At 37.3% G+C, this 24,115-nt stretch overlaps 1 protein-coding gene across 3 annotated transcripts in view; it reads left to right on the plus strand.

Annotated features, from left to right (window-relative positions):
• Positions 1-4,904: 4,904 nt before the first annotated feature.
• The window catches only part of LOC150096555 (cleavage and polyadenylation specificity factor subunit 5-like), a 181,255-nt gene continuing 162,044 nt past the window's right edge, over positions 4,905-24,115 (plus strand). For all 3 annotated transcript variants that reach the window (XR_016549787.1, XM_090407939.1, XM_090407938.1), the window contains exon 1: positions 4,905-5,167. Coding sequence is in view for 2 of the 3 variants with exons in the window: in XM_090407939.1 (XP_090264065.1) it covers positions 5,043-5,167 (125 nt within the window). In the remaining variant the exon portion in view is untranslated. The remainder of the gene's footprint in view (positions 5,168-24,115) is intronic.

Genomic DNA, 24,115 nt, shown 5'->3' on the forward strand with positions numbered 1-24,115 from the left:
CTTAATCTACATATTTATTACTAGAGTAGTATTGACTTATCTTAAGGAGTAATTTTCTATTTACTTTTCATTTTTTTTTCTTACACAGTTAGATATACATATGTATATATATAACATTCTTATCCCTTATATATAGGCATACCTATATATTATTATTATTATTTTTTTAAACTTTTACTTATTTATTTATTTTAATTATTTTATATACATATATACTTTTTTTTTTAATTTTTTTTATTTAATTTTATTTTTTTTATTAGATTTGATATCTTGTTGTCATTATTCCTCTCGTTGTGGCGAATGAGCCTACGTTAACAGCACCTTTGTCTGGGATTATGCTTTTTGTTCAGATAGTGGGTTATCATTATTGTCTACCACTAACTACGGGGGTTCCATTATCGGTATAAGTTTTATTTTTCCTTCTTCTTCTTCTTCTTCAATTAGGCCGAGTTTCCTCCATTGCTGTGTTGTTATGCTTTTGGTTTGTGTAGTGTTTATGATAATTTCCTTTAAATAATTGTTAATTTTTGCTAGTATGTCTGGTCTGGTGTCTCTTCCGTGTATTTTGTCACATCTCTGGGACCATATTGCATACATTGTTATTGTTATGATTATTAGTTCTGTTTTTTTTTTTTTCATTTTTTGGTCTTCTAACCAAAATAATGTGTTTTCAGAGAATGGTTGTGTCCTATGTAGGAATTTCTGTATGGTGTTCCATACTGTGGACGTTTTGCTACAGAACATCATAATATGATATATTGTTTCTGGGTCAGGACAGTCAGGATTTAGCAGTCTGTCCATAGTATGGCTTTCCACAATCACACAAAATCTTGTACACTCCTGGAAACTGAGTAGGAAGATGTTTCTGTTTATGTTTACTAAGTAATGAACGAAGTTTTGGAAGCGTAGTGAAGCAAGTTTTGAAGTTAAATTTCTTGAGAATCTTGGCCAGTTTTGGTGAAAGAGAGCTGATGTAAGGCAAGCAGATGAAGGCTCTTGGGGGAGAGGGATCTTCAGAAGTAGTTGAGTGCCTGGGGGAAAGAAATTTGTCAATTTTCTTTGGAGAGAAACCATTATTAATAAACGTTTTTTTAAGAAAACGGAGTTCATTTTCAATTTCTGTTTCTTCTGTAAGTAATGATTTTGCTCGGTGAGCTAAGGTGGAAATAATACCAAATTTTTGTGGGGGATAGTGATGGGAGGAAGCATGAAGGTATCTGTCAGTATGAGTAGGCTTTCTAAAAATTGAGATTTTAATGCTCTCAGCACATCTGGTAAGTTTGAGGTCTAAAAAGGGAAGGCAGTCATCTGATTCCAGTTCGAAGATGAAAGAGATTTTTTCATGGCACTTGTTTAGGTGGTCTAAAAATAAATAGAGGTTATTGACAGTCCTCCCAGATGAGGAAAATATCATCAATATAGCGGTACCAGACTTTTGGTTTAAAGTGAAAGGAGTTAATAGTTTTTCTTCAAAATCATTGAGAAATATATCCGCGAGAATCGGAGAGAGTGGGCTGCCCATAGCCAGACCTGAGTTTTTTAAGCAGATCTTATTATCATATTTGAAGTATCCTGACTTTATGCAATGGGATAGAAGAGCAAAGAGTTTTTTTGATAATTTGTTCTTGAGAAGATCGAGGAATTCTTGAGCAGGTACATTTGTAAAGAGAAACAATATCAAAATTGGCCATTAAATCTGTTTTTTTAAGTTTGATGTCCTTGATTTTAGAAACAAAATCTGCAGAGTTTTAATATGTGAAGAGGAAATTCCAGAAAGAGTTCTTAGAAAACTCGCAAGATATTTGGAGAGATTATAAGTAGGAGAGTGTATGCCCTCAACTATAGGCCTGAGTGGGCAGTTAGTTTTGTGAATATTGGGGAGACCATACAGTCGAGGTATCAAGGGATGAAGTGACCTAAGAGAAAGCCGAATGTTTCTTTGTAACTCTAAGGTGGTTTTTAATAAATTATTAGTTCTATTGTGTAGTTCCATCGTAGGGCCACTAGCAATTTCTGAGTAAGTATCGCTATTTAAAAGTTCCAAGATTTTATTATGGTTATCAGACTTGTTAAAGATGCCAGTTGCATTCCCTTTGTCTGCCGGAAGGATAACTATGTTACTATTATCTTTCAAGGACTTGATAGCTGTCCTTTCAGAGTAAGAAATGTTGTCAGGTGGAGGTCTAGCTTTATTTATAGAGAAAATTGCTTCCATACGGAGGAGGTTATCTTCTTTGTTTGGTAATAAAGAAGCTGCCTTTTCTATCTTTGTTAATAGATGTTCTCTAGGGATGGATGCTACATCCATCCCTAGAGAACATTCTGTATATTAGAAGCTCTTATAGATTCCAATATACAGAATTTAAATAAAATCAAACTCATTAGAAAATATGATTCTCTTAAATATAATCAGGATAGCAAAACTTCTCATTTTGACTCTACCTATCTAAAAAAAGTTGTCATCAATAAGTCTTCCCATCAATTATCTTTGGCAGAAGAAAGCATACTTGCTAAAGGTCTCAATTTTGTCGCTGCTCCTACATCCATCCCTAGAGAACGTTTATTAACAAAGATAGAAAAGGCAGCTTCTTTATTACCAAATAAAGAAGATAACCTCCTCCTAAAAATGGAAGCAATTTTCTTTAACTCCTTTCACTTTAAACCAAAAGTCTGGTACCGCTATATTGATGATATTTTCCTCATCTGGGATTACGGTCAATAACCTCTATTTATTTTTAGACCACCTAAACAAGTGCCATGAAAAAATCTCTTTCACCTTCGAACTGGAATCAGATGACTGCCTTCCCTTTTTAGATCTCAAACTTACCAGATGTGCTGAGAACATTAAAATCTCAATTTTTAGAAAGCCTACTCATAATGACAGATACCTTCATGCTTCCTCCCATCACTATCCCCCACAAAAATTTGGTATTATACCACCTTAGCTCACCGAGCAAAATCATTACTTACAGAAGAAACAGAAATTGAAAATGAACTCCGTTTTCTTAAAAAAACGTTTATTAATAATGGTTTCTCTCCAAAGAAAATTGACAAATTTCTTTCCCCCAGGCACTCAACTACTTCTGAAGATCCCTCTCCCCCAAGAGCCTTCATCTGCTTGCCTTACATCAGCTCTCTTTCACCAAAACTGGCCAAGATTCTCAAGAAATTTAACTTTAAAACTTGCTTCACTACGCTTCCAAAACTTCGTTCATTACTTAGCAAACATAAACAGAAACATCTTCCTACTCAGTTTCCAGGAGTGTACAAGATTTTGTGTGATTGTGGAAAGCCATACTATGGACAGACTGCTAAATCCATCCTTCTACGTTTGGATGAACACCGTAGAGATATTTCCTATAACAGGACTAGAGCTAGCGCTCTCTCTAGCCACATTCTCTTTTCAGCTAACTCAGACGAAGGCGGCCAACACATTGTAAACTGGACTCAAACTTCTAACATCCATGTGGGCTACGATGAACTCGAAAGAAAGATTGTCGAATCTAGGGAAATTTCTCTAGATTCCTCTCATATCAACAACAGCCTGAGTTACAATCTCTCTGACGCACGCGTTGCTTCTGTTCAGTACTGGCGCACTCGCGACAGCGCGTAGTATACGTTTGTTTGGAACTCATACTCGCATTTGTTTTTCAAACATGCTACTGTCTTTTTATACTTGTTCTGTTATTACAATTTTAAGTCTCTGTAATTTTTTATATACTTCTTTGAAGGATGTTGATCTATTCAACGAAACTAGTAGATTGTAACTACTAGAGAGATTGTAACTCAGGCTGTTGTTGATATGAGAGGAATCTAGAGAAATTTCCCTAGATTCGACAATCTTTCTTTCGAGTTCATCGTAGCCCACATGGATGTTAGAAGTTTGAGTCCAGTTTACAATGTGTTGGCCGCCTTCGTCTGAGTTAGCTGAAAAGAGAATGTGGCTAGAGAGAGAGCGCTAGCTCTAGTCCTGTTATAGGAAATATCTCTACGGTGTTCATCCAAACGTAGAAGGATGGATTTAGCAGTCTGTCCATAGTATGGCTTTCCACAATCACACAAAATCTTGTACACTCCTGGAAACTGAGTAGGAAGATGTTTCTGTTTATGTTTGCTAAGTAATGAACGAAGTTTTGGAAGCGTAGTGAAGCAAGTTTTAAAGTTAAATTTCTTGAGAATCTTTGCCAGTTTTGGTGAAAGAGAGCTGATATATATATATATATATTGCTATTTTCTCATGTTTTCTACAATGCAATAGACCACCCAACCACCAAACTCTATTTCTCCCATTAAATCTATGTTTATTAATTGTGTGGTGTTATCGCTAGCTGCTTTACCTATTCTGTGCGATTCTTCGTACAAAGGGAGGAAAATAAATAAATGAGTGTTACCTCCCTATGAAACTGTCGTGCTCACCTTCTCGATCTCTGTATTAATTTCTGACCCTCTACATTACATTTCACAACCGACCAAACCTCTATTTCTTCCATTCCATTAAATATTGTTTTTTTAATTCGTTTTCTCTTGGCTAACTTAAATGTTTGAGATTGGTAGTTTAATCTTTACAACGTACAATCTATTAAATGCAATTTTGTCTGTTAATGGCATATGTCCTTTGGCTGATTTGACTGTTTGGGTGGAAGAGGAGCCAGAGTTTTAGTGCGAAACTCTTCATCTTTCTACCATGCAAGTGATGTTTATTGTGATTAAAGCAAACACAACCCTCAGCTTGATAATTTCAAGGCAATTGTTTAGTAGATTTTATTATTAATTTATATTTAAAAAAAATTATCATTTACAAAGGACTCTTGACTGAAGAATGCAAAAAGTCATCTGTTTTTCTTTTATTTACATATTCGTACGTTTCCGTTTGTTGGCGCTGTTGTTCCGCTTCCCACTATGGTTCGTGCTTACGAGTATTGAATGCTATTGAGTTAGTACTGTGATTGAATATTTTGTCAAATTAAGTGATTCAAGACATAAAACAAGAAGGACCCTTTCTTTCTGCGTTTAAATTTGAATCTGGTTGATTTGTAACAAAAATGGCAACGCATGGTAGGAACGTCGGATGGCCTAAAGGAAGTTCTCTTGGCTCGCAATATGCAAATAAATACACAAATAATGCTACTACTATTCTTTCACTGACTTCAAACAGAACAATCAGCTTGTGAGTAATATTTCGTAATTAATTTCTTTTTTCCCTCCATGTTTTGATTAAAACGCCTCGTTTGTATAGCCGAAATTAGTTTAATTTTGTTTGCCATTATATATCCACGTGAGTGTTGTTTTGTATACATGTAAATAGCAAGTACTTAATGTTTTTCTTTTATTAGATACTTAATTGCGAAGCAATCATTTTATTTCGTTTCCCAAGTTATTCTTTAAACTTATCACTTAAGCTGTTTTTTATTTATGCATGTGAATTTTTTATTTTTATTTACTTAACACAATTGTGACGAATTCTTTGTTCTGTCGGTTATCGCCCTTGAAATGGGATAGCTGCTGTCATTATTTTGAAAAGTATCAACAAGCATGTTATTGCTACAATGTGCTACATATTTTTATTATTTATTTATTTGCTATTAGAAAAATACTGTAATGCTATACTATTTCGTGCAAAGTTTCACATACAGTAAACCTTGCCTAGAATGTTATACTCGAGTAGTAAGGTATATTTTAATAGCGCTGTCGTATTGAATACTTGTCAGTATTGGTATTATTGGGCTTTTGCATTCCTTTATAACGCGGTCGGTTATGCCTTTGTCTAACAGCCAGAACACAAATCTCTGCAGTTGAAAAAAAAAAAAAAAACACTAGTTTTAAAAAGGGGAGGGTTTTTAACATTTCTTTTCCCTGTATTATTGCAATTTATTTGAATTTTTTTATATAATATAATATTTATTTAAAGTTTTAATTTTTTGTTTCTTTAATATTCTATCACTTTTGGGTGGCGTTTCTGGCCATGCCATGCTTTCCTATGTGAATATGGTTGATTTTGATGTTCTCTACCTCTCCTCAAAGTTTGTATGTGGAATTTTGAACCATCCTGTATATTTAATCCATCCCTGGTACAAAAATATACAATTAGACTATATAACATTTTGTCTAAAGCAACTTTATTATTATTATCCAGGGAGTCCAAATACTCATCCAGGGAAGGCACCCACTCTACAACTACCTTCATCATCTACACCAATGCCATCACTGCCGACCACTAGTATTTCCACAGACAATCACAAACATTCAGCCTAAGTAAAATCATAAGAAAGAAAGAAAGAATCATCAAATTCCTGACATATACCCTCTAGGGGTGTACAGGATATGATAGTATTATATGAACAGTTTACATCATTACTGACTTCCTATTTACAATTTTTCCTCCAAATCAAACTATTACCTGATAAGATTCTAACATTATATTATTATTATTATTATTATTACCTCCAGGGAGTCCAAAGACTCATCGAGGGAGGGCATCTACAACTCTGCTTCCACTACTCATAATCCACCTATTGACCGCAATTACACCAACGATATCTACTGCCGACTGCCACCACTGTTTTAGCTGTTATATTTCAGTCTTCTAAAACACTTTTTACCATATCAATCCACCTATACCATGGTCTTCCTTTGGGTCTTTTTCCTGAGAACTTGGCATAGAACATTTCATTTGCTAATTCTCATTCTTATTTTCATTTGCTAAAATCTCAGATCCATAAGTTAAATTTGACTTAAACACTGTCTTGTATACAGCTAATTTAGTGTGTTGACTAATTTCTCTCTTATTCCATATAAATTTATTCAATTGACTTCCTACCATACCAGATTTGTTGATTCTGTTGTCTATTTCCATATTCTTCGCTAAAAATTGTGCCTAATTAGCTGAAATGTTTTACATGTTCTATAGGCTCTCCATTCACAATGCAGTTGATATTTCCATTGTCTTTGTCTTGCTATTACTGATTTTCATACCAAATTTATTACAACAGTTGTTCAATTTAGTCAGGGAATCTTGTAGACTTGTAGTGGATTTATTTAGGAGTATAACATCGTCTGCATAAAGTAAAGAGCTGAGATTAACATCTCCAATTTTGATACCTGGTTTAATGCCATTTTCCTTCATAATGTGATCCATATAAATAATGATTAACAAAGGGTACAATGTACATCCTTGTCTGACACCAGATTTCACATTAAACCCTCTTCCTGTACTTCAATTCTAACTGCTGACTTACAACTCAAATAAAGACTAAGTATTGCTTGGTATAATACCCCATTAACCACCATACAACAATAACATTTTGAATACCTTTTCTTTTGGCACCTTGTCATATGCCTTTTCTAGATCTATAAAACTTGAATACAGATGTTTGTTATATTCCCATGATTTCTCAACTGTTTGTTGTAAAGGGAATATCTGATCCTGACAGCCTCTATTTGGCCTGAATCCAGCTTGTTCTTCATCAAGCTTCCGTTCTACAATCCTTCTCAACCGTTTCTCAAGTATACTTGCATAAATCTTACCACGAACGCTCAGTAGTGAAATACGTCTGTAATTCTCACATTGTTTTATTTCCCTTTTTATATATATGGTACTATGACAGCTCAGCTCCAATCATCTGGAATTTGTCCCTCTATCCAGGTCTTCTGAACTATGCAGTGCAGCCACTGTAAGACTTTTATACTTCCACACTTCAGCTTTTCTAGTCAAATTTGCGTGGGTTATGCATGGAGAGTGGTGTGGAATTTGTGGATGTGTGGAGTGAGTTCGATGGGCGAAAAGATTTATATAAGATGGATGGGTTACATTTGAATGGAGTTGGTGTACGGAGGCTTGAAAAAGTATTGATGAATGATGTGGATGTGGATGTACAGACTCAGGGAAACTAGATTTGTTAGGGGGGGGAGGCAGTTGAGTGTATGAATGAGTATAATATGCCCGAGTGAGTACGAAGGACAACAAATCAGAATGGGATAGTTAGTATAAGGCATCAAAGTAGGGATGGGACTAATGGGCTTCTGCAATTCGTGTACACTAATGCCATGAGTATTAGGAACAAGAAGGAAGAATTTTTGGCCTTGGTTGGCACTTCCAGGCCACAGGTTGTTGGTATTAGTGAAATGTGGCTGACAGAAGATGATAAAGCTAGTGGGATTGAATGTGACGGGTATAGCATGTTCAGGAGTGACAGGGAGAATAAAAAGGGAGGAGGAGTGTTATTGATGATAGCTGATGAGTTGCAGCCAAGGAGTATAGAAGTTGAACTGCAGGATAAAGAAAAGAGCGCATTTGAGGCTGTTTGGTGTGAGATAGAATCTAGCAGAACAAAATATACAATTGGGTGCTGCTATAGACCAGGTGATGGAATAGATAGTGGGGATAGTATGCATAGGCAAATAGAAGAAATGAGTGGAAGGAGGATAATTATTATGGGTGATTTCAATTATGGTAACATTGACTGGAAAGAGGAGAGGGCACATGGGAGGAAGAAATTGGATTTTATTCGGTTATTAAGGGACGACTATCTGCGACAGCATGTAGTGGAAAATACCAGGGTGCAGATAGTGCTTGACCTAGTAATTGCAACAGAGAATGTGGCTGTAACGAACATGACCATGTTGCCACCAATTGGTGAGAGTGACCATAAGGTCATGACTTGGGAGGTGGCTAAAGGTGTGGAATTAAGACAGGGTGCATGTGGAATTATTGGGCTGGCAAGTATCACAAGCTTAGGAGTTTGATTGGTTCAGTGCCATGGCTTGTAAAACTGCAAGGGCTGGATGTTGATAGTGCATGGGAGGTGGTTAAGAAGTGTTTGCAGGAGGCAATGGTTGACGTATACCAAGAGTCCGAATAATAAATCAAGTAGGGGTTAGATGGATAAATAACACTATTAAGCTTGAGCTGCAAAAAAAGAAACAATTGTGGAGGGAATTTAAGGAGAAAGGTGACCAGCAGGTGCAGGAACAGTATAATGCTCAGGCCAGGATGGTAACAAGGGTAGTAAGAAAAGCAAAGGCGGATTACAAAAGAAAATTGGCTATGCAGGCTAAAGAGAATCCCAAACAGTTTTTTCAATATGTTGCAAGTAAAAGGAAAAATGCTCATGCCAGAATGATTTTAAAAAATGCTGAGGGTAGGGAGGTAACCAAATCAGTTGATATAGTGGAATTACTGAGTGAGCACTTTGCAAGAGTATATCATTCAGGTGGTGACATTGCAGGAATGGAAGAACCAACAGCTTATACTGGAATTGTGATGAATGAAGTAGAGGTAACTAGTCTATTACAGAACCTCAATGTCAATACATCTGTGGGATTGGATGGTATACCAGCTCGTGTCGTACGTGAAGCGGCTAGAGAATTGTCAATGCCCTTGACCATTTTGTTTAATTTGAACCTCGTGTCTGGGTCAGTCCCAAGGGAGTGGAAAGAGGGGAAAATAGTTCCGCTGCAGAAAGGTGGTTCCAAGGCTGCTGTTGAAAATTACCGGCCAATCAGCATAACAGGAATCATTATCAAGGTCTTGGAGAAAATAGTCAAGAGTAAAATACAAGATTGGATAGATGAAAATGGGATACTGTATCGGGGACAGCATGATTTTTTGAAGGGTAGGTCATGCCTTAGTAACTTGCTCACGTATTATAACACAGTGACGGCTGAACTGGATAAGGGTAATGGGTTTACAGTGATTCTACTGGACTTGCTAAGGCCTTTGACAGGATACCACATGGAATTCTAATCAGTAAATTGCAGCATATGGGGATGGATATAGGGTTGGTGAGATGGATAGGAGGGTGGCAGGGTGGTTGACAGAGAGATATCAGAGAGTGGTTTATTCAGGAGTAGAGTCCACAAGACGGCCTGTGACTAGTGGTGTGCACAAGGATCTGTTCTTGGACCACTGCTGTTTAATTTGTTCATTAATGATATAGGAAACGATCTGAGAGGAACAGTTCATTTGTTTGCAGATGATGCAAAGTTGGGTAGGGCAATAGTGAATGCAGATGATGTCAAAATTTTGCAAGATGATTTGGATGGATTGGAGGTCTGGGCTAAGGAGAATGGATGTCAATTTAATGTGGCAAAATGTAAGGTTATACATTTTGGGGTGAAAAGATTAGCAGCAGTTTACTACATTGGTGGAACTGCACTCCAGGAAATTGATGAGCCACGAGATTTAGGAGTGTTGGTGGATAAGGAGTTGAAATTTAGGGGGCACATTGCAAAAGTGGCCAAAGCAGCTCATCAAATCACTTGGTTGCTGAAGAATACGTTGACAAGCAGGTTATTGTTCCTCTGTATCGAGCCTTGATAAGACCCCATCTCGACTACTGTGCCCAGATTTGGTCACCTAGGTTTCTTCTTGATGGGGAGGAGGTTGAGAGGATCCAAAGGCGAGTGACAAAGATGATAGTAGGTCTGTGGAATGAACCTTATGGTAACAGGTTCAGGATTTGTGAATTGCAAAAATTGTTTGATAGGCGGAGGAGGGGAGATATGATTGAGACATTCAAATTACTGAAGGGTTTCTATAAAATTAATTCAGAAGATATTTTTGAGAACAGGGCTGGTTGTGGGTGGACTAGGGGACATCCATGGAAACTGGGCAAAAGTGTAGTTAGTAAAGGTGTTAGAGCTGGGTTCTTTACTTTTAGAGTGGTGAATGAGTGGAATGGGCTACCTGAGTCTGTGGCGGATGCTGACAGTGAATGAGTTTAAGGCGAGGTATGATAGATACTGTATGAATGTCGAACAGTTGTGATGAATATGATTTGGGGCCTCCCTCGATGAGTCTAAGGACTCCCTGGAGTTGCCTGTAATAATAGTAATATCATCTACTCCAGCTGCCTTTCCACATTTTAGGCTTTTAATGGCTTTTTCTACTTCAAGGATGGGTATATATTCTGAAGTGCATACCTGTTGAGTGTCTTTTACCACTGTGCTGTCACTGATTGTTTCATTTAGCAATTTTTCCAAGTAATTACTCCATACATCAAGGATATCTTTTTCTCCGGTTTTCCTGTCACCTTTATTATCTCTAATTCCTTTTACAGCATTCTTTTCTCCATTTCTGAGTATTTTTCAATAAACTCCAGAATATCTTGCCACTTTACTTGATATTTATTTTCTATGTTCTTACCAGTGTCTTCTCATGACTTTTGTTTAGCTAGATTTACAGATTGTTTAGCTTTTTTACATTTGTCTCTGTATTCTCTAAGAGCACAAGCTGACTTATTTGCAAGGAACTTTTGATATGCTTTCTTCTTTTCCTTTACCGCTTCTTTAACTTCCTGTGTCCATCACGGACTTCTATTTTTTTTTTATCCTTATACAGACAACCCCACCACATGTCTCTCTGGCTTTTCAATAAATCGATCAATGTTTTCTTCACGATTTGCCACTGAATCTACAAGGTTTGGCTCCTTTTCTGAACTCTTTCATTTTTTCTTCAATAATGTTTGTGTATTTTAGTCGACAGTTCACATCTGACAGCTGCTTAACTTTTATTTGCTTTAAAACTTTCTTACATGTTCTTCTTTTCAATATAAAATTCAATTTTATCCTGCTCAAGACTAAATGGTGATCACTTCCAATTTCAAATCCTCTGTACGCTATCAGCTATATCACTATCAACAATAACAGTCAATGAGACTTCTTATTTCTTGCCTCTTCTCACATGTGAATTGTGCACATTTTTATGTTGGAGCATTGTGTTAGTAATAACCAGTCCATGTCCTAAGCAGAAATCCAACAGGTATCTGACAACATTTCCTACTCTGCTATTTAGATCCCCAACAAGGACCAACTTTTCCTTTTTGATTGTGTCAGTTGCTTTCTGTAAAGCCTCAAAAAATTCCCCCTACTTCTACCTTGTCCTAAGCAGGACACCTGTTTAGGTTCTACCCTAGTAGAACCTTCTGTGGGACCATAGGCACAAATAAGTCTCATTGTCCAGTTCCCCATTCTGATATTTGCCCATTTCACTCTACTTGATATTGCCTGCCATTCAAGATTGGCCTCGTTTTTAGTGCTATAGCTACTTCTTTTCCCTGATTGTTTCCTGAATAAGAAAGAAAGAAATGAGAAAGAAGAAGAATGAGAAATAGATTCAAACACGTGTACATTTTTCATTTCTTTTGACAGACAACTTAAGTATAATGTCTCATTTACACCATGTAAATTGTTACATTTTGAACATTGATATTTTGTGGTACTTTATCACATGCGTTTCTCAGATCCATAAAACTGAAATACAGATCGATTATACAGGGTAGTCCAAAATATATGTACTAAATTTAATGCTGTATTATTCCTGAACGAGGAGGCATACGAATCTCATCCAAAGTGTATTAAGGTCTACACCTTATGCCATTTATATTACAACAAGTTCAGTATTCCTCTACAAGGTGGTTTACAATGTCTGTTGAAATAGCCAAGATTTCACGCTCAGTAGATCAGCTCCTCCAAAGTCTTTAGATTGTTCTGATAAACTTTGTTTTTGAGATGTCCCCATAAAGAAAAAATCCAAAGGATTGAGGTCTGGTGAATAAATTGGCCAGTCAATTCTGCTTCCGTACTGCTTTGGATAATGCAAAGCAATGACATTCCCACAGAAATGTTCATTCAGAAGCTGAAAAATGGATTCTGTGCGATGGGGATGAGCACCATCTTGCATGAAAATTAACCTGTGAGGCCAGAACTGAATTCTGCCCTGAAGGAAAGGAATGAAATTGTTTTCAAGCAAGTTTCGATACCTAAACTTGGTAGATACATTTTGGGCCACTCTGTATCATGGTGATATAATCATGGCAAAATCTGTTTGTGACAATCCTTATTTGAACAGAGTTTGCTTGTTGTTCTTCACTTTTTTCTCCAGATGTTTCTTATTCCTCTTTTTTGAGTGCTTGCATAAACCTTACCTAACTCCTGCTGAACACTCATTTGGAAAATTTCTATATATTTCTCACATTATTTCCCTTTTTATATAGCTGGGTACTAAGACAACTTTTTCAGTTACACACACACACACACACACACTGGTGATCTACTGTTATTTTCAGTACAAAATATTTATACTTTCATTCACGTTTATTACAGTGGTTATTATTATTATTTTCCTGACCTCCATGCAGTCACAAACTTATCGCAGGAGGTCAACACTAGAGAACACAGTCTATCATACCACTTCTTAAAATCATCCACAGTCTGCACATTCACCACCCTCTCAGGCAATGCATTCCATTCTCCTATGCTATCCTTTCAAAAAAATTTACATCTTACCCTTTTACTCAGTGCTCCTTTTGCAACTTCCAGGGATAGCCTTTTTACTTTCCCTTGTTTTACCATATGAAAAATCTCCTCAGTGTTAATATGATAACACTTCAACAGCCAAATGTCTTGATCATACTCCCCCCCCCCCCTTTGCCTTCTATCCACCAAACTCTGACAGTCCTCATGTCCTCAGTCTCTCCTAATAATGAGTGTTGTACAGTCCTTACATCATCATTTGGTTATCTGTCTCTGCGCCCTCTCCAAGGTTACTTCATCCCCTTCAAATCCTGGTGACCAGATCTAAGCACAGAAATCCAGATGTGGTCTGATATAATGGGACAGCACACTTTTATCTCTCGTGGTCAATGTTCTCCTCAACATTGCTGCAGTTCTTTGCAGTATGTAACTGGAACTTTAAATCTCTATTCACAATCACTCCAAGATTGCTTCCTCCACTTCTTTCAGTGTCCACCAAGTGAGTACGAAGCATCCCTTCTGTGGATCCCAAATTTTAAAACCCTGCATTTAGTTGTATTAAACTGACATCCCCATGACTTTGCCCACCCTTCAAGCTTATTCATGTCTTCTTGAAAAGCCAAAATATTACTAATTACTTATTAGCACTATTACTAATAACCCTTCCAAGCTTCACATCATCTGCAAACAGCAGAACATCTCTCCAGTCCTGTTACAATATCATTGGCATAAAGATTGAACAGTAATGGTCCCAGTACTGAACCCTGCAGAACTGTATTTGTAACCTTCCTATACTCTCTGATACCGCTCCTCCACATACAGCCCTCTGATAACTAACAGAGAGCCAGTCACCAATCCAATCCACTAAACTGATATCTAAACCCATATGATGCAACTTAAAAATCAACTTGTCATGTGGCATCCTGTTAAATGCCTTTGAAAAATCCAAAAAAATGACAGTGTATGCTTTACTCTGATTCACTGCTCTTGTTACTCTATTGTAAAAGGTAACCAGATTATTAAAATAAGAATGTCCTTTAACAGATCAATGCTGGCCTGCATAAATAATATTACCATTATCTGCCCAATTCTGTATATGAATTCTTACCAATTTCTCCAAAATCTTAACAACTACAGAAGATATATGAACAGGCCTATAGTTTGATACCTCCATTTTACTACCATTCTTATGTAATGGTATCTTACCCCCCTTCCACTCTCTGTGAACCTGTCCCATTGCAAGAGACGTTCATTAAACACAAGTTAATGGCACAGTTCAGTTCCATAGTACATTCCCTTAAAACACATGGTGAAATTCCATCTGGTCCCCTACCTTATTGACATTTAGTGTACTCGTTATTTGGAATACATTCTCTTCATTCACTTCTAACACTTTGCCACTCATTATCATTTGGAATAAAGCCTGTAGTACCAGGATGGAACACTAATCAAGTGATCATGAAATAGCTCAACTATGTCATCTGCTTTGGTCATGTCACCCGATTCCCATCTCCATCCTGCAAATTAATCTCCGCACTATCATTTTTCCTCCTACTCGCCACATAATGAGAAAACTGCTTGGGATTCTCCTTGGATTGGATTGCAGTGCCAGTTTCCTCTCATATTCTAATTTTTCTCTCCTTATGATACTAATCCATTTCTTAGCCTTAGCCTTATATTCCTCATGAATTGTTCTCCACCTCTCTCCTTTATATGCCTTCCATGATCTCTTTTTCTTCTGCAATTTCCCTTATTATTGCTTGCTGTCCCCTCTTCCTAGTTTATATCACTATAGTTGAAGTCCCCCCATAATCCTCATGTTCCTCCACTACATACTGCCTAAGATGTGTCCCTCAAGAAATCCAAAAATTCAGTTCCCTTATTATTGCTTGCTGTCCCCTCTTCCTACTTTATATCACTATAGTTGAAGTCTCCCCATAATGAATGCTAACTTTGGGAAACAGACCAAACTTGCCAGACTAATTTGCCTAAACATTTTCTGCTCATCACCGCTTATATTCCCTAGTCTGTAGCAACATCTCAGTAAATATCTTGTCCTATAAACGTCCATCTCACACCATATACTCTCAAAGCCATTAGTGTTATTTCCACTGAGTTTCTCCATGCTAAGAGTGCATAATTCATCTCTTATCATGAGTAACACTCCACCACCACTTTTACCTTCCCTATCCTGTCAAAATATGCTATACCCTTTGATTTCTATCCATGGTAGAACATTCTCTTCAGTTCACCAAGTTTTACTACCAGCAACCTTTGAGGAGACTGAGTCATTGCCAAAATCAATGCTACAAACTCATTCCCTTTATTCCTAATGTTCCTAGCATTTGTATACAGAAAAACCACCAATGTATTGCCAGCCTTATTATAGCCATTATTACTCCCCTCATACTCCACCTGGCTGTGTAATATAGCGTACACCTATTCATTTCTCAAGCCACTATCCCCACGAGGCCATCCCTGTAACATTCCACTGGTATAATTCTAGTTTTCCTGTCCTGACTCACTTACTTAGCCAAAAAAAACAGTCTCCCTCTAAATGTCTGTTCCTTCTGCATTCATATGCAATTGGTCTCTTGCATACAGCTCCGTTTTGTCCTTAAACGTGCTCCACATATTCCAGACCATATTGTGTGTAATTTTGTTGTTTTATAGTTATCCACAAGTAACTTTAAAGATTAGATACAAATGTTTCCATATTTGAGTCTAAGCTGCTTGAATTTTGATTCTGTTGAAAACTTTCATATTTTTTCTTTTCAGTGTGAATTATTTTTATAATACTTAAAACTAAATTGTGATAATTTTCTGTTTATTCAAATGTTATTTAGATCTTTTCAAGTATTCTGGAAATGCATAGGCTAAGTTGGATAAGGCACTGAGATGAATAGTAGGCCAGCAGACTATATAGGACTGAATTGGACTGACAGACACTGTTACTTCTATTACCACTGCTTCTGCTGCTAGTTGGTATTTACCTTGAGTCCAGGATGATTCGTGTTTATCAACAAGCAATTCTATGAGGTTAATTCACCTTGATTTGAAATAGTCCTCATAAATGTTCATCATGTCATGATGGGATTGAAAAGCATGATGTGACATGCAAAAGGCATGTCACATCCTTCTGATTACTCTAGTGCAGTGTTTCCCAAACTGTGATCTGCAGACCCCCCGGGGATCTGTGAGTAATTCAAAGGGGGTCTGCAGGATAGTTTATTTTTATTAAACTTTATCTTATCATGTTGCTCACACCTGTTGTTCACACCTGGCCTAATTGATGTGTTCACATTCTTCCGAATATCTCCATTTATAACAGTATTGCATTGTCATAAATGACACATTTAGTGTTGTAAAATTGTAATTTATTACTTCAGCTTTATGATATGTAAAATATAAAAAATTTCCATTTTGGATTTTATGAGGGCTGCAGTGAATTAACATTCACTACGGGGGGTCCGCAACATATTAACATTCACTACAGGGGGTTCACGACATCAAAAAGGTTGGGAAACACTCCTCTAGAGGCTATGAGAATTGTATGAGTGCATAGTTCTGGGAGAGAAGCATTATGACCAGTGTAGTTTGATCTGATTTGATTTTTTTTTTATGGTGCAAAGACATCAAGGCTCATACTGTGCCAGGTCACAGCAGTACATATGTTAATTGGTCATTAGAACAATTACCAACATCCATTCTCTTGGCAGGATTTGAACCTGCAGCGCTCTTGGCTTGAGAGCGGATATGCTAACCACTCAGCCAACCAGGCCAGCACTAGTGCAGTACTACAGAGTTCTTTTTCAGACCACTACTGTTAAGTCTGCATATTAATGATATCGGTGAAGAGTTTAAAAGGGAACATACTTTTTTTGCTGACAGTCAAAGTTGGGGATTTTGATAACAAATGATCAGTATAGCATCCTTTCAGGAGCACATGCATATAATGGATGCAATGCCATGTTGGATATTGGTGTCACTTCACTAATTTTTTATGGCACAAAGACATAAAGGCTCATACAAGGCCTTGATGTCTTTTGTTGTTTAGGAGATAATAAACCACAGAAGGATTATAGCAGACAACTGTAATCCAGAGGACACACTGGAGAAATATTAAAGATACAAATGATTATTTCAGTAATGAGAACACACTCAAGTAGAGAACATTAAGTTTGTATAGGACTTTGATCGAACCACATCTGCACTATTAAACACATGTGGGCTGTGTGTGTGTGTGTGTGTGTGTGTGTGTGTGTGTGTGTGTGTGTGTGTGTGTGTGTGTGTGTGTGTGTGTGTGTATCTCAGAAGTGTTGTGTGTCACCCATGGCACTAGACTACCCAAAGAAAAAGTGTTGTAAGTTCAATTCTGTTTGCTGACTAGAACTTTTATTAAGCCATTTTTTGACTGGTTCCCAAGTTAGTCAAGCTCTGGCAAGGGGGTTTTTTGTCCTGTTAGCTCAAGAAAATTAACCATAGAATCCACACTAATTTCAGACAGTACAATAGTGTTAAGATTAGGGACCACGAGATAGCGGCACTTGTCAGTCACATCTCTTCACCAGTGCTATGAATAACTAGTGATAGTCTTGGGCCAGCTATCTGTGGCTACTGGTGGTGATTGAATGGTCCCCCTCATTCTCCAAAAGTTAGATATGGCTAAAACAGCTTTTCCTACTTCCTATAGGGGAATAAAAGGTATTATCTTAGTTGATGGCTGTGGGCTACTCTGGGTTTCAGAAAGATGAAGAAATGAGTTATAATGTAGATAATTCAGAGATTTCTGCTAATATTTTGGATGCAAATATTGTTGTGAAAATAGAGTGGAGGATCTAATTTACTGATCAGTAAATAGAAAAAAAGGGAGAAATGTAATGTAGACATAATTTGACAAAAAGAATCATATGGTTTATTTTCAGATCTGGTCTGTTTTATGCTTATACATAGATCCACATTGTTACCATGGTTGATTCTTATTCCTGTAGTGCCCTGTCTATATGCTTTTTTTTTTTAAGGAAAAAAATTAATCCCTGTGGCTTGTATATGAGACTGGCTAACTCACCTTCAGATAAAATTTTTAGGACACGAAAAGGGAAGGACTATTGCAAATTAGTGAGAATGTAGGCAAGAAAAAATGAGTGAGGAAACAAGTACTGATTTCTTTGTTAATTAGACAATGAGTCAAAATACTGGTGGTTATTGATATTTTTTAATGCAGGGTGGCCCATAAGTCACAGAGGGGTTTAAAATGTGAATAACTCATAACTAATAAAAAAATATCTCCAGGTTCTATATTTCATTATAACAAAAAATAATAAAAATAATTAATAAACAAAAAAGTTATTAAATGCTTAAACACTGTAATTTATGGACCACCCTGTATATATCACATATTAGTATTTTAATGTTAAGGTGCTGAAGGTATTACATTAAAAATCTAATGTCTCTGTTATTAATATAAAATGAGTTTTAATAAGTTATCATAGATGAATAGTTAATATTAGCATCTGTTTGCTGTAGGCAAAATTTGGAAAACATTCCTCATCAGCACTGTTATTGTTCCAAATGGCTCCAAATCTTGGAAGAGGGAAAAAAAAAGTTCAATATGGAGATGACTGCATGTTTTCTTCAAGAAATTTGGGTTTTTGGCTTTACATAACAAATAAATTGGCTGGAGAAAGCAAGCAATTAACAGACATCATCACTGATTCTTGATACTGATATTTATTAGAAGAACACGTAAGACCACAGTAATAACTTTTTAATTAATAAGGTAAAGATATTTCACACTAAAACTAATAAAGTACATCTTCAGTGTCACACAAACAGTTATAGGAATGGAATACAAGTAACGAACCTTCGGTGGATCACCTATTAAAATACAATTGTTGCCGCATGCTAGGAAATTATAGAAAATAATAATTAATTAATATTTAAGATAATTGGTTTTTTATTGATTACATAAAATAAAAGTCTTCTCCCAGATTTTCGAGAGAGAGAGAGAGACAATTATTTCAGTTTAAATTCAGTCCATGTAAAATAGCTTCACAACTTTCTTTAAAAAGGTGTTCATATTTGAACCTGCATCTATGGAGGAGAATAGCTTTATCCCACTGGATATTATGAGTAGTGTTAATACTGTATTGTGCTAGACCAGACTTCTGAAGTTATTACTGTGGTCTTACGTGTTCTTCTAATAATTATACTATGTCACAGGTACCTCTAAAAATACTGATGTTTATATATCCCATTCAAGTGCCATTTCCTATCTAGAAGGTTGACTACTATGATGTGACTCATGGTTAACTATGGGCATTACAGCATGTAAGGATCTTTTCCTTACATGCTGTAAGGAAAATCTATCTTTTCCACATATTGTCATAAGTATTGATGGCTGTAAATCCGTGTGTGTTAATGGGGCCGGTTTGCATGTTCTGTGGGATGAAAAACCCAAGTTTCCAAAACCTCCTACCTTCATACGAGACCAGCTAACTCACTTTTAGTCAAAAGATACCAGATAAAGTTACCTTATGTCATGGACGATGGGAATCGAACCCAGGTCTTTCCAACTAGAGGGCTTTGTCTATACTGGCTGAGCTACAGAGGCTCTCTCTCTCTCTCTCTCTATATATATATATATATATATAATCATACTACTTTAGATGAGCTCTGCTGTTCTCACATTCTTGAATGCTAACAACATCAAGTTCCTTTCTAATATTTTCATTTTTTATATTATTATTATCATCTGACCTCTGTGGAGTCAGAGACTCATTGTGGGAGGTACACACTATTGAATACAATGCTCATTCAACCATGCGTTAAACTGATTAAATGTGTCTTCATTCACAACACACTCAGGCAATGCATTCCACTCACAAAACCACTCTCCATGCAAAGAACCTGCTCTTCACTCCTCTTCTCACACTCTTATACAGTTTCCATGATGGCTTCTTGCTCTACCCCCTCTCCCATTCTATGAAAAATTCTCTTCAATGTCAGCCTGATAACAACCCCTGACTAGCTTATATGGCTCAATCATATCCTCCTCCTCTTCTTCTTTTTCATGAGGCTTTGAAATTTACATTCTCTCAATCTGCCCTCTTACTCCAGATTCCAAAGACCGCTGACTACCTTTGTGAATCTTCTCTGGACCCTAACATATCATCGTCTCCATGAAACCCGGCAACCATATCTGCACAATAATCCATATGAGGCCTAATGCAATGGCATCATAACTTTGTAAAATCTCACATGAGTAACGATGTATCATGTTCATTTTACAAGTTTTGTCTAAAGATAAATGTGCACACACACATATATATATATATATAGAGAGAGAGAGAGAGGGAGAGAGAGAGAGTTGTCATTACCTATAAACTTACCAAAAATCCTTTGTATGTAATAAATTGTTTATGAAACTATGTTTAATCAAGTGTATGACATCTTCAAGTGTCTGTGTTAGCGCATTTCCATATATGGTAATATTGAGCTTCGCTGATGCACACTATTCAAAGTCCCAGGCATATTATTATTATTATGGGCAACTCCAAGGAGTCGACAGACTCATCGAGGGAGGCCTTAACATCATGTCAAGAACAACTATTTGACCTTCACACATTATCTATCATACCCCGCCTTGAACTTATTCACAGTCATCGCACCCACAACAGACTCTGGCAGCTTATTCCACTCATTCACCACTCTCCAAGTAAAAAACCTAACTCTAACACCCTTCCTAACCACACTGTTGCCCAGTTTCCATGGATGGCCCCTAGTCCTCCCACCAGCAGTCCTATTCTCAAAAATATCTTCTGAATTAATCTTATAGAAACCCTTCAGTAATTTGAATGTCTCAATCATATCACCCCTTTTCCACCTATCAACCAATTTCTGCAACCCACAAATCTTCAACCTGTTCTCATAAGGTTCATTCCATAGACCTGCTATCATCTTGGTCACTCGCCTCTGGATCCTCTCAACCTCCTCCCCATCAAGAAGAAACCCTGCCTCCCTTATCTGAGCACAGTAGTCTAGATGGGGTCTTATCAAGGCTCGATACAGAGGAACAATAACCTGTTTGTCTCTGCTTGTTAAAGTATTTTTCAGCAACCAAGTGATTTGATGAGCTGATTTAGCCACTTTTGCGATGTGCCCCCTAAACTTCAACTCCCTATCTACCAACACTCCCAAATCCCTGGCCTCGTCAATCTTCTGGAGTATGGTTCCACCAATGTGATATACTGCTGCTAATCTTTTCACCCCAAAATGCATAACCTTACACTTTGCCACATTAAATTGACATCCATTCTCCTTAGCCCAGTCCTCCAAACTATCCAAATTATCCTGCAAAATTTTGACATCCTGTGCACTCACTATTGCTCTACCTAACTTAGCATCATCAGCAAACAAATGAACACTTCCTCTTAGATCCTTTCCTATATTATTAATGAACAAATTGAACAGTAGTGGTCCAAGCACAGAACCCTGCAGCACACCACTAGTCACAGGCCGTCTTTGGACTACTCCTGAATAAACCACTCTCATATCTCTCCATCAACCACCCTCCTATCCATCTCACCAACCCTATATCCATCCTCATCTGCTCCAGTTTACTGATTAGAGTTCCATGTGGTATCCTGTCAAAGGCCTTGGCAAGGTCAAGTAGAATCACTGTAAATTCATTACCCTTATCCAGTTCAACCATCACTGTGTTAAAAAACGTGAGCAAATCTGAGACATGATCTACCCTTCACAAAACTATGCTGTCCCCCATACAGTATCACATTTTCATCTATCCAATCCTGTATTTTCCTCTACACTATTTTCTCCAAGACCTTGACAACAATTCCTGATATGCTGATCAGTCGGTAATTTACAACAGCAATCTTTGAACCTCCTTTATGCGGTGGAACTATTTTCCCCTCTTTCCACCTCCTCGGGACTAACCCAGACCCGAGACTCAAATTAAACAAAATGGTCAAGGGCACTAACAATTCTTTAGCCGCTTCACGTATGACACGAGCTGGTATAACATTGAGGTTATACCAGCTAGATGGTATAACATTGAAGTTTTGTAATAGACTATTCACCTCCACTTCATTCACTACAATTCCTGTATAAGCTATTGGTTCGTTCATTCCTGCAATGTCAACCACCTGGATGATATACTCTTGCAAAGTGCTCGCTCAGTAATTCCACCGTGTCAACTGATTCGGTTTCCTCCCTACCATCGGCATTCTTTAAAATCATTCTGCCATATACATTTTTTCTTTTACTTGCAACATATCGAAAAAACTGTTTGGGATTCTCTTTAGCCTGCATGGCTAATGTTCTTTCATAATCCGCTTTAGCTTTTCTTACTATACTCGTTACCCTTCTGGCCTGCCTTTTATACCATTCATGTGCCTTCTGTTCACCTTTCTCCTTAAATTTCCTCCACAGTTGTTTCTTTTTTTTTTGCAGCTCAAGCCTAATGGTGTTATTCATCCATTTAACCCCTACTTGATTTATTATTCGGACTCTAGGTGTAGAATCAGCCATTGCCTCCTGCAAACATTTCTTAACTGCCTCCCATGCACTATCAACATCCAGCCCTTCAGTTTTACATGCCATGGCACTGAACCAATCAAACTCCTAAGCTTGTCATACTTACCAGCCCGATAATTCCACATGTACCCTGTCTTAATTGTTAATTCCACACCGTTAGCCACCTCCCAAGTCAAGACCCTATGATCACTCTCACCAATAGGTGGCAACGTGGTCATATTTGTTACAGCCAAATTCTCAGATGCAATTACTAGGTCAAGCACTCTCTGACCCCTAGTATTTTCCATTACATGTTGTCATGGATATTTATCCCTTAATAACCTCATAAAATCCAATTCCTTCCTCCCATGTGTTCTCTCCTCCTTCCAATCAGTGTTACCATTGAAATCTCCCATAATAATTACCCTCCTTCCACTCATTTCTTCTATTTGCTTATGCATACTATCTCCACCATCTATTCCATCACTGGTCTATAGCAACACTTAACTGTATATTTTGTTCTGCTAGTCTCGATCTCACACCAAATAGCCTCAAATGTGCTCTTTTCTCTATCCTGCAGTTCCACTTCTATTATCCTTGGCTGCAGCTCATCAGCTATCATCAATAACACTTCTCCCCCCATTTTATTCACCCTGTCACTCCTGAACACCATTAGTATACATGGATTGCAGAAGCCATTTGTCCCATCCCTATTTTGATGCCTTATACTAACTATCCCATTCTGATTTGTTGTCTTCGTACTCTCTCGTGCATATTACACACATTCATACACTCAACTGTCTCCCTAAAGTCTGCATATCTACCCCCCCTTAATAACTCTAGTTTCCCTGATTCTGCACTTCCACTTCATTCAACAACTTTTCAAGTCTCCGTACACCAAATCCATTCAAATGTAAACCATCCATCTTATATAAATCCTTTCGCCCATTGAACTCGCTCCACAAATTCCACACCACTCCTCCTGCATAATCCGTGCATAAAGTTATTAACAATTTTTGCCCTCCTATACTCTTCACTGTCATACCGCAGCAACAGACTCACCATCCTAACTCTCTCACTCTTCTCTTTTGCTACCTCAAGTAATTCCTTCAAATCCTCTCTCATAGCCATTTTGTCTCCTTTCAAATCATTTGTTCCTGCTACTACTATCAATTCTTTCACCCTCTGCTTTTGCATTCTAATCGACTCACTTACATCCTTAACATTTGCACCAGGTTGGTACAATTTTGTCAAACTCTCAACTATCACACCTCTTACTAAAGAATCTCCGTACAACACTCACTCTTTCATTTTGTTTACACTCACTATC

This window comes from Typopeltis vanoorti, chromosome 18, assembly GCF_054136105.1.
Source record: "Typopeltis vanoorti isolate ZY-2024b chromosome 18, IOZ_Tvanoo_1.0, whole genome shotgun sequence".
In the NCBI taxonomy this organism is placed as follows: Eukaryota; Metazoa; Arthropoda; class Arachnida; order Uropygi; family Thelyphonidae; genus Typopeltis; species Typopeltis vanoorti.